The sequence below is a fragment of the Salarias fasciatus genome, chromosome 20 (genome assembly GCF_902148845.1).
Source record: "Salarias fasciatus chromosome 20, fSalaFa1.1, whole genome shotgun sequence".
Classification (NCBI taxonomy): domain Eukaryota; kingdom Metazoa; phylum Chordata; class Actinopteri; order Blenniiformes; family Blenniidae; genus Salarias; species Salarias fasciatus.
Window position 1 is genome coordinate 12,926,986 of NC_043764.1, and position 16,869 is coordinate 12,943,854.

Consider the following 16,869-nt stretch of genomic DNA (forward strand, 5'->3'; position numbering starts at 1 on the left):
TCCCCCTACCAATTTGCATGTGTTTATTTATCTTTTGCATATTTCTAATCACATGAACATTCAATAAATTAATAAATTCTATCTTTTATCTCACTCCTTTGGAGTGTCAGTTGCCTGCAAAAAGAGTTTAAGCTCTAACAGGAGTTATGGAGTTTGTCTAAATGTAGAAATTGCCATGTGCAAAGTCTGAAACTTTGATATATAACTAATAAGGATATTTCCAGTAGTGACAACAAAGACAGGAAGCTGCAGTGGTTGTTTGACATTGAGGAGCACGACCAGTCTAAAGTTTGGACACACTTTCTCGTCCAATTTTTTTTCTTTTCTTAATTTTCATGACTGTCTACATGATAGGAGTTCAGTGTAGGTATCAAAGCTTTGAATGAATACACATGGAGTGTGAAATAAGACAAAGCATGTTTTATATTTTCCTTTTCTCAAAGTTTGCACCATTTGCTTTGTTGACAGCACTGCAAACAACCGGCCTTTTCTTAATTTCGACTTGGTTAAAAGAGACAATTTGACCTGGTGAGGATTTGAGGAGCTGCTCATCCAGGCTGGGTTCATGGTTGGTTTTGGTCTTTGGCCACATGGGGTCTCTGATTTATTAATTTCTAAGCAAAAATACTGTTAATCTGGGTTAACATGATTGTATATTCTAAAACCTCTATGGCATATATCAGTAAAACTGGCCTGCTGGCTGTCCCCTCCCCTCCCTCATATCGACTGTACCTGGTGCCTCAGCAGAACTCAGGACCTCATCAAGGACAGATTACATCCAGTTATCAGCTTGTTGACCTGTTGCCCTTTGAGAGGCTTTACAGATGCATTAAAGTGAAGACTCTTTCCAAGAGCCACCGCCATCCTCTCCCATGAAACAACTGCTCAACAATATAATGCAGCTGTGTCTCTGCTGCTGTTCACTAAGTCATATCCACTCAATTCCTGCAATACAGTAACACTAAAGTGTACAATTCACCTTTTTACATTGTTATTCAAAATTCTTTCACATTTAAAAAAAGAATATTAATCCTTTGTGACATTTATGTTGTAGATTTTTTACATTTGTAATATTTGCTGTGCCTGCAAGGAGAAATTCTCCAATCTCATTGTACACTGTGACAACAAAGAGACCATTCTGACTGTAATGGCTCCAGTTTCAGAGTTCATGTCATATGTGGAAATGAATTATGATGCTTCTCTGTCAGAAGTACTGTTTGAAATATGTATGGAAGCGAGCTGTTGTCCTGGTTTTATGATATTTACATGGTAAAAACATGAAATATGACAATAAACTGTGTTACTCCACTGATCACAAATGAAGGCTACAGTCCAGTGAGGCTGGATTAATTAGAAATAACCACAGGAGATCTTTTTATTTTTCAGCATATCAGCATGTCTATTGATTATTAAGATATCAAGTTTATAAATTCGGTGTGATGAGGCGATCAATACAGGGCGACCCCTGCTGGTCATTTTTTTAAACTACTTTCATGAAGTCGTGAATCGAAAAAAATTCAGTTTTTTTTTGTCCGACAATGGGGTATTTTCACAGCTTCACTACTTCCTGAAAATAACTGTGCACATTCATTTCCTGTCTTGCATTATTGGCCAAACTGATTAATCCAGGTCTGTCTGGTTTAGACTGCTGCAACAAGACACACCTGGATTAATCATTTTGGCCAATAATGCAAGACAGGAAATGAATGTGCACAGTTAATTTCAGGAAGTAGTGGAGCTGTGAAAATACCCCAACCAAAGAGCAGTGAAGCACAGAGTAATCATGTGTGTGTAGTAGTAGCATTACTGCTATGAGATATTTACAGTCCTGACAGGAGGCTGGACCCTCCTCCAGCAGACAGACATTTACCGCTGTGTTGAGAAGACTTTTACTTTGACGAGAGCGGCCTAAGCCCCGCCCACCTGTCTAAAAGGGAATAATGGGTGGAAAATTCGTTTTGTCAGTCAGAACGGAAAAACGAGAAAACGAGTTGAATTGTCGTTTTTTCCTTTTTGGGCAAAAACGAAAAAACGAGAAAATGACCCGTTTATTGGTATCTGATGATGTCAATTTGACAGGAAATCAAACTAACAAAAGGTACCTTGTCCCTCCTTAAATACATCCAGCCCAGACCTAATTATCCAATCCCTGGGCAGGATTAAACCACAATTCTAAGAGGGAGTGTCTGGTCCTCTTGTTAATGTTTACAAAAAGATTTCTACAAAACCCCCAGTGATATATTAACACAAATGAAAATATTACTTCAATTGCACACCACAGATGACCTTCCCCATAAATCCATTCCCCAGAACATATATATTTACCATAAATACACAATTGTGCTCCCCCTCACACAATGGACTGCTCCTCCCTGCATCAGCCAGGTGAAATGCAGCTTCTCCAGCAGGTGCGCTCCGCTAGTTTCAGCTGGGCAGAGAGAGGAGAAGGAAGTGTGCATGGTGAGTAGTTTGGTGGCGTTTCTGCTTATATGTGTCCTCAGCGGTGTTGGGAATAACGGCGTTAGAATAAACGGCGTTAGTAACGGCGTTATTTTTTTCAGTAACGAATAATCTAATTAGTTACTTTTCCCATCGTTGCAACGCCGTTACCGTTACTAAAAATATGAAGTGGCGCGTTACTACTGACTGAATGAAGCGCGACTGTCCGCTGCTGCCGCACACATCAGCTGCAGGAGAGAGCAGGGAGGACGGGGGAGAGGGGAATGGGGGGGGGGCGGGGGGGGGGGGGGTGATGAAGACGCGATGCTGATTGGTTGGTGGGCGGGCATGCCCTGCCCACGTGTCTCACTCGCTGCACGCGCTGACCGGTAAACACAAGACAGAGACAATGGCGTGGAGCTCGAGCCCAGGACATAGAAAGGTAGCGTTCTGAAACTGGAAGCCTCACTGGAAGACTTTATCCACGTCTGCCACATGCTAGCATGACACTTGTTGCTGCTGCTGCTAACCCGACCCCGAGTCCAAACGCAGCAGGAGGGAGAGGGGCCGCTCTGCAACAAGCAGCCAGCAGGCGACCAGAGCCGAGCTGAACACTGACTGCAGGTCCACTGGAACACAGTAGGCCTAATGTACAGTTACAGAGATTTGCACTACTTAATGGCCATAAGTTTACATTTGTGTTTTCTTAACAGGCTGCAATTTAGTTCAAATAAATACTAAATGTTCTAAAATAGTGTATAAAGTGTTTTTATTCTTCAATCAGTTGATATAAACATCTTTGATGTTATAGATGTTATAGAATGTGGTAATGTGTAGAACATGAAAAATAACGTCAGTTACTTTGCTGAGTAACTAATTACTTTTTCAGTGAGGTAACTGAGTTACTAACTCAATTACTTTTTGGGAGAAGTAATTTGTAATTCTAACTAATTACTTTTTTAAAGTAACTTGCCCAACACTGGTCCTCAGGGGGTAGTGGGTACCTCACTACCCGCGCTCCAGCCGCAGCCACGCCACTCCTCACTTCCGCCACACTCCCCACTGTCACACATGTGAGAGAGTCTCAGTTTTGAATGAGAAGGGGCTGCTACCTTCCCACAGAGGTGATTTAAGTGACTTTGAACGTGGCATGGTTGTTGGTGTCAGACGGGCTGGTCTGAGTGTTTCAGAAACTGCTGATCTACTGAGAGATTCACACACAACCATCTCTAAGATTTACAGAGAATGGTCCAAAAAAAGAGAAAATATACAGTGAGCAGCAGTTCTGTAGACCAAAGTGCCTTGAGTGGCCAGACTGGTTTGAGCTGATAGAAAGGCAACAGTAACTCAAATAACCACTCGTTGCAACCAAGGTATGCCGAAGAGCATCTCTGAACGCACAACACGTCGAACCTTGAGGCAGATGAGCTACAGCAGCAGAAGACCACACCGGGTGCCTCTCCTGTCGGCTAAGAACAGGAAACTGAGGCTACAATTTGCACAGGCTCACCGAAATTAGACAACAGAATATTGGAAAAACGTTGCCTGGTCTGATGAGTCTCGATTTCTGCTGTGACATTCAGATAGGGTCAGAATTTGAGTCAACAACATGAAAGCATGGATCCATCCTGCCTTGTATCAACGGTTCAGGCTGCTGGTGGTGGTGTAATGGTGTGGGGGATATTTTCCTGGCACTCTTTGGGCCCCTTAGTACCAAATGAGCATCGTTGCAACGTCACAGCCTACCTGAGTATGGTTCTTGACCATGTCCAAACTCTATGAGGAATGTTTCCAGTACCTTATTTAATCCATGCCACAAAGGGATAAAGGCAGTTCTGAAGGCATAAGGGGGTCCAACCCGGTACTTGCAAGGTGTACTTAATGAAGTCAGTGTATATTTCTTTCACTGTGGTTGGATAACAGATTAGTCTTTCGAGTAGTCTGTGGACGTTTTTTTTTTCAATCTTACTGAGAGTAATTTGTCAGAATAAAATACGGTACTGTATATTTTAAGTGTTCAGACACGTACCTAACATTTCTTCTGCCTCTCTGCAGGAGAAAGAATCCTGATAAAGCTAAATTGATGGTACCAGCAGCACCAAGATCAGACACTTGACGTCATTCATGTTCCTTTCACTGTTGACAGATTGGAGCTAACTCAGCTACTGCTCCATTGCCAAACGCCAGCTGCCACACCTGTGACCCTCCAGCCTTCACCACAGCCTGGAGACTTCACCGTCTGACCATACCAAGGGAGGGTGTCTTACACGGTGTAGCTCACTGGCTAACACAGTCCTGGTCAGTTATCACGCCAGCTAATTTACAACGCCTCAGATTCAGCTTCCCAGTTAAAGGTGCTGTAGGCAGGATTTTGTTAGTCAATGCTAATTTTCCTATGTTTTCTTTGGATTAAATGTTAGAGTATCCATTGATAATCCTTTAGGAGTGTAGCACTGCACTACCGCGAGGGTGCAGCGTTTCCATCTGTCTCTGTTCTGAGCTGAAAAGGAATCTCGACAATTCCAGGTATCTTTGACCAATCAACCGTGATTGGTCGAGGGGCGTTCGTCGCACGTTCTTGTGGGAGGGGCTTAACTTGCGTAAGGGCGTGATGTCAGAGAAAACAGGACAGGATTGCCTGTGCTGGGTTTCAAATCGCCATCTTGCTTAGGTAACCCTAAGAAAGATGGCGGAGATGCGGAATCCTGCCTACAGCACCTTTAACCATTATGGACGCCCACGCTTCTCACACCAGAGGAGATGGAGACTCCAGGGCCCAGCTCTGTGTCTGGGGCAACAACACATCGAGTCATGACTCACAGCAGGTCTACTTGTTCTGTCTCGGGCTGCAAAGCGACCCGCAGGCTATCGAGGCCCCCGGTTGATGCGGGCATTGCTACCTCTTCACTATGAAGAGTCTCCGACTGGCCAGGACCCCTTTATGCGCTTGGGTGACACACACACACACAACAGTTCAGTGCCATTTTGCCATATTGTAGGTATGTTCTGCATCTAAAAAATCCCTGATAATTTCTTCAGTGGTGGCCGTGACTTGAAGCAAACCTCCAGTTTTCAACCAACAGAGTGAGGACATTTTTGCCGGTCCTCACTTTTCAACAGACCTCTTAGGTTAGGCATTTATTTTTGATGGTTAGGGTAAGGGGCAAGGAAATGCATGATGTCAGTGATTGTCCTCACAACTACAGAGGTACAAACGTGTGTGTGTGTGTGTGTGTGTGTGTGTGTGTGTGTGTGTGTGTGTGTGTGTGTGTGTGTGTGTGTGTGTGTGTGTGTGTGTGTGTGTGTGTGTGTGTGTGTGTGTGTGTGTGTGTGTGTGTGTGTGTGTGTGTGTGTGTGTGTGTGTGTGTGTGTGTGTGTGTGTGTCATTTTCCTGTGTGCTTTGTGATTTATCAGTGTAGCTTGTCCTGCAGGGCCACCGTACAGCAATGTCTGGTTTTAATTTAACTTGAATCAGATTCCAAGCGTTCTCATAACTGCGAATGTTTCAACTTGGGACTCTACAGTATAGTTCAATGATCTTTGACAGATTCTGCATGTTGAAACTTGGTAAAAGAGTAACAAAAAATTACAGTGAATGTTTAAAGTAAAACCAAGAGGGAGGGAGGGAGGGAGAGAGAGGGAGAAAGGCTGAAAGGAGTCGTCTAATATGTTAGATTTGCTCTGGTAGAGAGGAATCAGACAAGTTTCAGTCAGATAGAATAAAACATTTGCAGGGTTTCAAACGGAAGACTGCAGACAAGCTCAGATTCTGGTTTCTTCTGGATTTGGATGGAAAGTCACAGTGTTGGGCTCTGCTGAGTTTTGAGGTGAGGACTGATTCAACATGTCTCTTTTTTTCTTGGAAAAAAACAATTTTGCTTTCTTTGAATGCATTTCATTATCTTAAGATTTAGATTCTTAACTGCCTTGTTTATTTCCCTGTAAAACACTGTTCCATTATTTCCCTTTCTAGTAAAAAAGCATCTTCCTGAAAAATTGAGTTGAAATGACGAGATAAACTTTCATGAAATCCATGTTTCTTTAGAAAAAAAAGTCATTATCTTTGTGAGTGTAGGTGCCATGAATTACAACTAATGAAAAACTGATGATTTGTATTGGTGATAAAGATTTTGCTGATGGTGCCAAGTAGTTAAAAACAACAAACAAGATATTTTCTTACTATTGTTAATTTTTCAAAAGTTTATATACATTAAACTGGCACCCACAGTTTGAAAACCATGGAAACATGGAATGTGGTGACATGTCATTTTACTCAAGTATAGTTTAACTTTTGTTAAACATTTCTAGGTTGAGAGAGGGAGAGTGAAAACATACCAAGACTTTGGACAAAGTGCAAAGTGTTGTATTGGATTGTATATGCATTATCGCATGTGTTGTTTACTCTGGTTGCTTGGGAATTTGGTGACGAAAGGCATGGAGTGTCGAAAATATGGTTTTGTTTGCTGGAGATTTTAACAATGAGGAACTGATATATTGGATAGGCTACTCTTTTATGGTTAGCAATAACAGAAGCTTGTCAATAGGAAGTCACCGGCTGTCACCTGCCTTCCCTTGATGAACTGTACAGCTCTCACTGCCTCAGGAAGACACAAAATAGAATCAGACACCTCACACCTTGGACATCACCTGCTTGAGGTTCTGTCATTAGGCAGACATTACAAAACTTACAAAACAAAAACAAATAGACACAGTCAGTTTGTGTTGCAAAGGCCATTTCTAGCTCAGGACACATAAGTATAGCGTTTAATGGACTTTTTTTTTTTTAAATGATTTTATGAATGTTTTTGTCTTACATGTTGAGTGTTATGTTGTGTAACTTGTTCTATTTCATTTATGCACTTTAAGGACCTCACTTTCAATTCTGTTTTCATACAAACACAATAAAGACATTTAGAGTCTGATTCTGGCCAATGGAATTCATCAGGACCGGACTGTCATCGCAGTAATACTTTCAGTAAGACTGAAGCATGTGGAGCAGAACTCCTGTTTCCAGCAGGTGGCACTATGACCACAGTCATTATTGATACATGGCTGTGATCAAATCCACACTCTCATGCAATGTATAAAAGCATGGTCAGGCTATTTACTATACTTCCTCTTTCATGGTAAAATGTCAACATTTTGGCATGGCCAAGGCGATACCCTCAGACTTTTGCGGAAGATTTTAATACCTTCTGCTCATTAACCCCTATTAACTGGCCAAATTTGAGCTAATTTGGAATAACCCCCGGGATGAGTTTGCTCTATAAAATGTGTACATTCTGGCCTAAATTTTTAAAAAAATAGCTGCCCGTTGAATTTTTATCATCGGGGTCAAAGTGTGGCACCAGAAAGAGATTCATTACCAGGACTGTTGTGATACCAGTAAATGTATGGCGGTGCAACCCACTCCAAAACATTCCATATAATCTGAGGAACAATGAAATCACCTTTGTTGATTTGGCAGCCCTACGTTAACACACTGCTAACAACTTTATCAGACTTTTAAAAATATACCAAATTGATACGCTACATATCCTGTATAAGGCAGGATCAGTAATGTCTCTTCTGATGGACAGGTAGAAACAGTCAGCGTTGGGGCTGTGACCTGATCACTGTAAAACGCAGGCGTAAATAGCCCCAAAGTTACAGCGAGCACATGGACGGAAACTGCATGCACACAGTGGTCTTAATGCACACAGGTTGTGGCACCAAACTGATGCCATGTCTATCACCTTACCACATCCTGAACAGCAGAAAGTCCCCACCTGTGAGGGTTCAGGAAGGTTTTTTTCTGTTTTAAGGGGAGTTCTTCTTTCCACCATCGCCGGCACTTGCTCAAGTGAAATTGTTCAGTTTTCCACTACAAAAGTGTTTTGAGATGACTATTGTATTTGATGCACAATAACTATTTAAGCAAACATCTGCCAGCATTTTTGGACATCTGTGACAGAAACACAAAATTCAGTCAAAATATATATTTCTCTCTACCTTCAATATCACCATCCACCTTAGCATTAGGGGAGCGTGAATGAGAGAAAAGGGAAAGATGGAGACAATGAGCAACAAGCAACACACACCAACTCAAATTCACTTGCTGCAGACGACGACTCTCAAAGATCATTATACTGGAAATGATGTCCACTATGTTTTCTGTCTCTTCCACAGAAATGGAATCGTTTCCTGTCCTGGCACTCACTCTGCTGTTTTCAGCAACTCTGCCTTCTACTGGTGAGAGTGGGAAAGTGCTGGTTTACTCTGCAGATGGGAGCCACTGGCTAAACATGAAAATCATGGTGGAGGCTCTTCATTCTCAGGGCCATGAAATCACCGTGCTTCGTTCATCCACCAGCTGGTATATCTCCGAATTCTCTCCGTATTATACCTCCATCACAGTCATCCAGCACCAAGCTCATCACATAGAAAGCCAAGACATGATGTCTTCTTTCTTGAAAAGATCAATAGAGATTCGACAGAATGCAGGTTCACTTTGGAGGTTTTTTGAGTTTCATCGACATATTTTTGGACTGATAACAGAATCCCAAAAAGCAGCGGCAAATCTAGCCACAGCAGTCTTCGAAAATAAAACACTATTGAAGGAATTGGAGGACACTGGATATGACGTTTGTCTGACTGATCCTGTTTTTCCAGCTGGTGTGCTGCTGAGTCACTATCTTCACCTTCCTTTAGTTTTCAATGTCCGCTGGCTGTACAATGGGGAGGCACACATGGCCTTCGCTCCTTCACCACTGTCCTATATCCCTGAACTCTTCTCTGAGCTCTCTGACAAGATGGACTTTTTTCAAAGACTCAGAAATGTAATCAGTCATGGCATGATCATCTACATGCACCACTTCTATGCCAACCCACCATACCAGGCTTTATGCGACCGTTACTTTGAACCCGGCGTCACCCCTATGTCCCTCATACTAGAGGCTGATATCTGGCTGATGCGGGTTGACTTTACGTTTGAGTTTCCTCGTCCCACCATGCCCAACGTCGTCTACATTGGAGGCTTCCAGGCTAAGACACCCAAGCCTCTTTCACAAGATCTGGAGGCGTTTGTGCAGAGCTCTGGCGAACATGGAGTGATCATCATGACTTTGGGGACTCTACTGAGCGACCTTGGACCTGAAATAACAGAGATCTTTGCCTCGGCATTTGCCAGCCTCCCTCAGAAGGTTGTGTGGAGGTACATTGGACAAAGACCTGCCTCCCTGGGAAACAACACCATGCTGGTTGAATGGCTACCCCAAAACGACTTACTGGGCCACCCTAAAACAAAGGCTTTTGTCACACATGGGGGTACTAATGGACTTTATCAGGCGATCTATCACGGTGTGCCAATTGTTGGCATTCCTCTGATTTTTGACCAGCATGACAACATTGTGCGCATGAAGAGCCGAGGTGTGGCTGAGATGCTTGAAATAGCAGAATTGGATGTTGAGTCTGTGATGACTGCACTGAAAAACATTCTCGACCCACAGAAGCAGTACCAACAGAAAATGCTCAAATTATCACAGGTTCATCGCGACAAACCGATGAAACCAGTTGACACTGCAGTTTTTTGGATTGAGTATGTCATGAGGCACAGAGGTGCCCCACATTTGCGCGGTGTGTCTCATAAGTTACCATGGTATGTCTATCACTCTCTTGATGTGTTGGCTTTCTTTGTAGGATGTGGCCTACTTTTGATTGCGACAGTCTTGTTTTTCTGGAGATGTATCATCAGATTTTTGATAAAGAGCAGGAAACCAAAGTGTGATTAAACAATACATTGCTAAGAGGTTTTGCTGAGAGATTTTGAAAGTTAACAGCAACAATTCAGAAACGAAAAAGTACAAGCAAATGAGGATAGTTAAAAGCACTACTTCTTTGTTTGATTGTGCGATACCATTGCTTTTCATCTGAAACTATTATGATTAAGTAAAACCAAAGTTGGTATCGCCATCACAATGCCTTCAATGGTTCTAAAGTTCAGATTAAATTAAATGACGTGAGTTGTTTCCTCCCAGCTACATCATCATCTCAAAAACAATAATCTCTATGAAAAATTTCAATCTGGGTTCTGCCCCTCCCACAGTACAGAGACTGCACTCATCAGAGTTACAAACGACCTGATGATGGCCTCTGATTCTGGTTCCATTTCTCTCCTTATCAGTTGACCACAACATCCTCCTTCACCGTCTCCAGCATTACATCGGTCTCACTGATCCTGCCCTTCACTGGTTTCACTCCTACCTCACCGATAGGACCGAGTACGTGGCTCTGGGGGAGACAAAATCCAGGCCTCACACTGTCGCTTGTGGGGTTCCCCAGAGCTCCGTACTTGGTCCTTCCCTCTTTACCATATATTTGCTTCTCCTTTGTCGTGTTGTCGGCAAGCATGGAATTTACTTCCATTGCTATGCTGACGACACACACTCTACATCAAAATTTCATCCAACAGCTCTCCTGCCCCCTCTGTCTCCCCCCTTAGCTCCTGCCTGGAGGATATAGGGGCGTGGATGAGTCAAAACTTCCTGCAGCTTAATGGCTCAAAAACAGAAGCCATTCAACCCGGTACTCCTCATCAACTCCGCTCCTCTCCTCTCACCTCTGTTTCATTCTTTGGTCACACCATTCCCCGCTCTCCCTCTGTTACAAACCTTGGGGTCAAGTTTGACCCCCACCTCTCTTTTGACAATCATGTCGCCTCCTTTTGCAAAACCTCCTTCTTCCACCTCCGTAACATTTCCAGACTACGTTCCTCCCTCTCCCTCCCTGCTGCAGAGAAGCTTGTCCACGCTTTGTTTCCTCCAGGCTGTACTACTGTAACGCACTCCTCATTGGGATCTCTGGCAGGAGCTTGCAAAAGCTCCAGTATGTACAGAACAGCGCTGCCAGGGTCCTGATGAGGGTGCGGAAACGTGAGCACATCACTCCCATCCTTCACACTTTGCACTGGCTTCCCATTCAGGCCCGTATAGAACACAAGATTCTTCTGCACACCCATCACTGTCTGCACGGTGTGGCCCCCACATACCTCACTGAACTGCTCACACCACACACCTCTGCCCGGACCCGGCAGGCCAACTGCACCGTCTGGTTCAGCCCGGGACACGGCTCAAAACGATGGGTGACAGGGCCTTTGAAGCCGCAGCTCTCCGTCTGTGGAACGCTCTCCCAGACCACCTTAGGGCCCCACAGACGGTGGAAGCTTTCAAAAAAGAACTCAAGACCTTCCTTTTCAGAAAGGCATACCAACACTAATTTTGCTCTCACTGTATGCTGTACTGCAGTTTTCTGTATTATTGCTGTTTTTAACCCTGTGCTTGTTTTTAACAGTGTGCTTGTTTATTTTAACCCTGTGCCCACTGAAGCACTTTGTGATTTGGATTCAAATGTAAAGTGCGCTACAAATAAAAGTTATTATTATTATGACATACAAAGTTTAGTTCAAACTTGTATTTACTCTCGAGGTAAGATGGCACTCCTTCAAACATGTGGTTTACTAATATTTGTACCGTCTCATTTTCATTATATTCTCTTTAGATTGGTGTTTAAGGCTTCATAAGTTTCAAGGTTGTTTGTGAATTTTAACGTGAGAAATCCCCACCCCCACGGGTCTTCCCTGTGCACCTGTGGTTCCAGCCTTTGCAAATGGCAGAGGAGACAAAGGATTGTTGTCAAGTAAACTGTTTGTTTTGCTACTGCTTTGACAACCATGTCTATGGGCTCAATATTGGGTCATAAATATTTAGCATCTGCAAATGAATGTTTGCACATGAAAATGAATGTTTGTGTGTAATTTGGGAGTTGGTATTTGTAAATCAAGTTTTGCCATAGTGTTGGACAAAAAAAAAAACAACTTTGGGGATGTGTAGGAAAGGGTTTGCATGGTTGTAAAATCAGATGTACATTTGTGAAAATAAATAGAAGTTCCTTTGCAAACATTCAGTTTTGAGTTGCAAGGTATAAAAACTATTGTGAATTTTGGCACTGTCTGGACACCTTTGTCCAATTGGATAGTGACAGATGGGACTGTCCAATCAGGGAGCAGAAGGCTTTCTGTGCTCCTGCTCTGCTGCAGACTCTTTACAGGGAGAGAGTTTCATTTGCAGATGCAAAACATTTGACCTCATGTGCATCTTCTTTAAATCCCAGTGCAAGATGGAGAAGCCTCATCGAATGTCCATCAGGTAAACCAGGTGTCCAGCTTAGGGAGGCTTGTTCTGTTATGTGGTTTATATTATAGGACAAGTTTGGTGAGATTATACATGATATTGCCTCATCTGGGAAAAAATTAGATAAAATAAACCCTGTTGCTTGTTGCTTATTGTTTCAGGATACCTCATATTGTGCACGTGCCCCTGGCACCTCATTGGACCATTTTTACATCTTAAAAGACTCCCAGAAAACGAATGTGGCCAGCTCTCATGCTTTTTGATGTAGTTTTACACTGAATGTACTTTTTATGTGCAGCACTCAACAGGTCGCGCTTGAAAATAAAACCTTGTATGAGTAAAGGTTCAATAAAAAAAAATTTAAAAAACTTGTGTACACTCACTTTTTAGACTGATTTCATGAACTCAGTCCTTCAATCAATACGATAAACAAATGTACACAAAGAATGGCGAGACCCTAGGTTCACACGAGAGGGTCATCTCCACGTGGCAATTCAGAGAGTCATTTTTCTCATCCAGACTACCAGACAGTGATACCCTAAATAACTTGAATTCCTTGTTTAATATCTCAGTCATGAGATCCCCGGATCCCCGAGTACCCATGCAGAACTCTTATTTTCATCTGGCTGCGTTGGGGGAAACAAACCAAGTCACTGCTTCTGCATTAGTAACTGATTAAAATGAGTAAAGTTGCAATCACTGACACTTTATTGTGCTTATGTCACTCGCTTTATCGTGTCTAACACACAGAGCTGCTGTCTCTGTTTCCTGCTCATAAATTCATTGTTAGCTTTACTCAAAGCTGTCGTCTTGCTGTTTACCTAAACCGTGTTTACTGAAGGAGGAGTGCCTCATTAGTCCTCGTGGTGGTAACGTGAACCATGCGACTGTGAGTAACATGAATATCAGCCTGCATCAACGTTAGTGAGCTTAAGCAAATGTTAGCTTCACGATAAGAAATAACTTAAGGTGTGTGCATGTTAGTACTTTTTCTCAGTTTTGTTTCTTCTTCTTCATCATCTAAAAGCTGCTTCTTTGAAAATATTCCAGCATGTGATCACATGGAAATAGCAGCAGAGGACTAGACTTTCTCCTTCTCAGTGTTTACTAATGAGCAGTGCTGTTATTTTGTAAAGGAAAGTTGCTCTGTTACTCTTTCAAGCATGACCACAGATGGAGTTTCTTCATACTCCATTCAACATCTACGTACGTTACACTCAGCGTTGGGAAAGTAATATATTACTTGCACTGGTCAACGCTGTGCAGCCATTGACTGCACTTTGCATTGCACCACTGCATGTTACACGTGACTTAACCAACACTGCTTAGTAAGTGTGCACGTTAATGAGTTTTATGTTAAAGGAAACTTTGCAGTAGAGATTGTACTGTGCATTGCGATACGGCATGCTCCTGGGAGTTTCACGTGCTCTCACCTGCGCTGTCACATCTGCGGAGCCGCACACGTTCATACTGAGGAAACTCCATTCTCTGCAAAGCTCCAGGAGCGCCGCCGGCAGACCTCGGGCACAATCGACACAGGACACTATGTGGCAGGCGGCACCAGATCCCAAGTTCTTTTTAAGAAGCTGAACCCCCTGTGGCGGGTTCTCTCAACCCACCCCCACCCTCGTGAGCCCTCTCTTTTCACGACACATGGATATATGATAGCAGCAGACTGAGCTTGTCCTTTAGTGTTTGCCAGGGCTAGAGTTCACAACGTACACACATGGCGAAGCAGAAGAAGCACTCAACGAAAGTACAAAGGTCACAGGGAGGGGACAGTTGTTGTTCACGGAAACGTAATGACGTATATATGCTCACAAAAACACTGCAAAAAGTCACATGTTCATACAAACAGACCACATGGAGGGTATTGTCATCTGAGTGGTATGTTAAAGCTGTCATGCAGTACTCAACAGCTGGGGGTATGGAGGGGGAGTGACATTTGACATCAAATGCCAAGGTTGAGACATACTATCGACATACTAAAGACACACTATACTATTGTAGTTATTTTCCTGGTAATGTACAAAACTCTGATTGCAACAAACCTCTGATTTTCCCCCTGATACACTTCAGTCAGTCATGACACCGGGAAAATACAAACATTCCACAGTTTTTTCAGTACAGTAACAAAACTCTCCAAACTAAGCACACAAGCTTCCAAAATATCATTACAGTCCGACAACAGGAGAACAAGCTTCAGCCAGGCTGCTCATTATGTTATATTTCTAGCAGGAAACTGTGCCACAGATGTAAACTATTGAAAGTGGATTGCTTTGTGTCAGGTAAAAAAAAAAAAAAAAAAAAAAAAAAAATCTAAAAAAAACTTTCAGTGAAATTTTACAGACTTTATACAATGTTCAATGAACACTTTGCAAATCTGGAGTATTTGTTGGTTATATCTGTGTGAATCTATGTTGAGATAATTACTGAAAATTAGCAGCCTGTCAATTTACAAGAACTTTGGACTGATTTTGTTAACAATGTGCATGTGCGTTTAAAGGGCTGTTACAAAATAATGTGCATGTGTGGAGAGTTGCGTGTCTATCTCCGGATTAAGCATAACAAAATACTCACTCTTGTCCTGTGATCTGCACTCTGTCCTTTATTGTTGCTATTTTCATATCAAATATGTAACGCTTCACTAGAGCATAACATTCAAGCAATTTTCCCCTGAAAAGAGTTACTTTGAAAATCATGTTCAAGGCCAACAAACACAAGTTACAGTCATAACTGTAATGGAAAGACAACAGTATCCATGTCTGAACACATAACTAAAGTCAAAGTAAAGCGAACTGCAGAAAATTAATCTAAACCTGGAAGAAACTATAGAAAGCAGTATAAACCCAATTTAAAACCACAGAAAACTTTCTACACCTTTCATGAATAGAGAACCATTCATAAATGTATTCAAAACTAAAGAAACCATTTCAAACATGGTCTAAATCACACAAATCAATCCAAAAGAACACTTAATCCTAAAACAACAGACACCAGTCCAGTCCTGGTCGAAGCTAAAGCAGTCCAAACGCCATCCAAAACTACTGTCAGTTTTCTACAGCTGGTATAAACCAGAGAAAAATATTCTAAACCTGGTTTTAACGTCTGAAAAATATCCAAACTAAACAAAACCAAACCATTCTAAACTCTGTAAATCTGGAATATATTGCAGAATATACTGCAGAAAACCAGTATAATCCCAGAGGCAGCCAATGAAACGCCATCTGAGGTGGAGGACAGATCTATCACTCTAGTAAAAAAGGCATGGTAAGTACTTTAGAAACAATAACTATTCATGTATTCATGTAGAATACTTCTATTGAACTATGACGTGTAATTTCACCAGGAGTTCAAGTGTATAAAACTTAAAATCTTGTGCTAATGGTTGCTAGCAGCTGACCTATATTGGTCAGTAAGCTATGGTAAATTTAAAATTTAACATAGCGTACTGAAGTCAGCTTCTTACCATAGCAAAATTTAAAATTTTACATGAAATCTCACACGGAAAGATATAAATTTTCGTTGTCAGCATGCATGTTCCTTCATTTTGAAAATTTCCCAAATCCTTTGAGTTTTCTTAAATTGTCAAGTCAAAGTGAATACATAAAAAATTGATTTGGTAGGTTTTTTTCTTTGTTGTAACACTGCATCATAACAAACAATCTAATACTCTTACTGCCTTGCATCAACAGATTGGGCTGCTGTTGGTAGTGTAATAGTATTGGGGATATTTTTGGTGCAATTTTAGGTCTTTCAACTGTTTAAAGGTGCATTGAGGACTTTGCACGTTTTATGGGAAACAGCGCCCCCTGCAGGCCTTGGGCGTAATGCAGCTTCGTGAAAAACTCGTGCCTGTTGCTTGCCTGCACGGAAGAGGGGAACTCCTTCCTCGCTCTTTTAGTAGCGCTCGAGTTAAATTTAAGTTTCTTTTACCTGGTGGAGTCTGTGCTGGAGCTGTGGCAGTGCTAGAAGCCAGTCTTTTCTTACTTTCTGGAAGATCCTGCTCAGTTGTTGCTCACTAAGCATCTGGTGGAGTAATGGCGGACAAAACAAATCAGGCCAGGCGGAACATGCATTACGTCATTTCAAATTCTACCCAAAAAAATTCTGGTGCCTGACTGGCACTGCAACTTTCAAGTGACAATTTAGCGCTGTTAGAGGTACTTGCAATGAATATGTCAGGGCACATTGTACACATCATTAAAAATGTGTAACATATTTATGGTGGAAAGTAAGTATTTTTAAGGTTGAAAAACTCCTT

At 42.2% G+C, this 16,869-nt stretch overlaps 1 protein-coding gene across 3 annotated transcripts; it reads left to right on the forward strand.

Moving 5' to 3' along the window:
* The first annotated feature begins 2,427 nt into the window (after positions 1–2,427).
* LOC115408057 (UDP-glucuronosyltransferase 2B23-like) lies at positions 2,428–10,960 on the forward strand. 3 transcript variants are annotated; one of them, XM_030118643.1, is made up of 3 exons: positions 2,428–2,460; positions 4,586–4,737; positions 8,608–10,960. In XM_030118643.1, exon 3 carries the CDS (start codon positions 8,610–8,612, stop codon positions 10,206–10,208), a length of 1,599 nt encoding a protein of 532 aa, XP_029974503.1. In that variant the 5' UTR covers positions 2,428–2,460; positions 4,586–4,737; positions 8,608–8,609; the 3' UTR covers positions 10,209–10,960. The 3 variants fall into 3 exon arrangements, with proteins under 3 accessions (XP_029974503.1, XP_029974505.1, XP_029974504.1); XM_030118645.1 differs by lacking the exon at positions 4,586–4,737 and having other exon boundaries at positions 2,451–2,460; XM_030118644.1 differs by lacking the exons at positions 2,428–2,460; positions 4,586–4,737 and adding an exon at positions 6,176–6,266.
* Positions 10,961–16,869: the final 5,909 nt, after the last annotated feature.

Bases quoted from the DNA above. Each gene is read 5' to 3' on its own strand.
- LOC115408057 (XM_030118643.1), top strand. From the start codon at position 8,610: ATGGAATCGTTTCCTGTCCTGGCACTCACTCTGCTGTTTTCAGCAACT.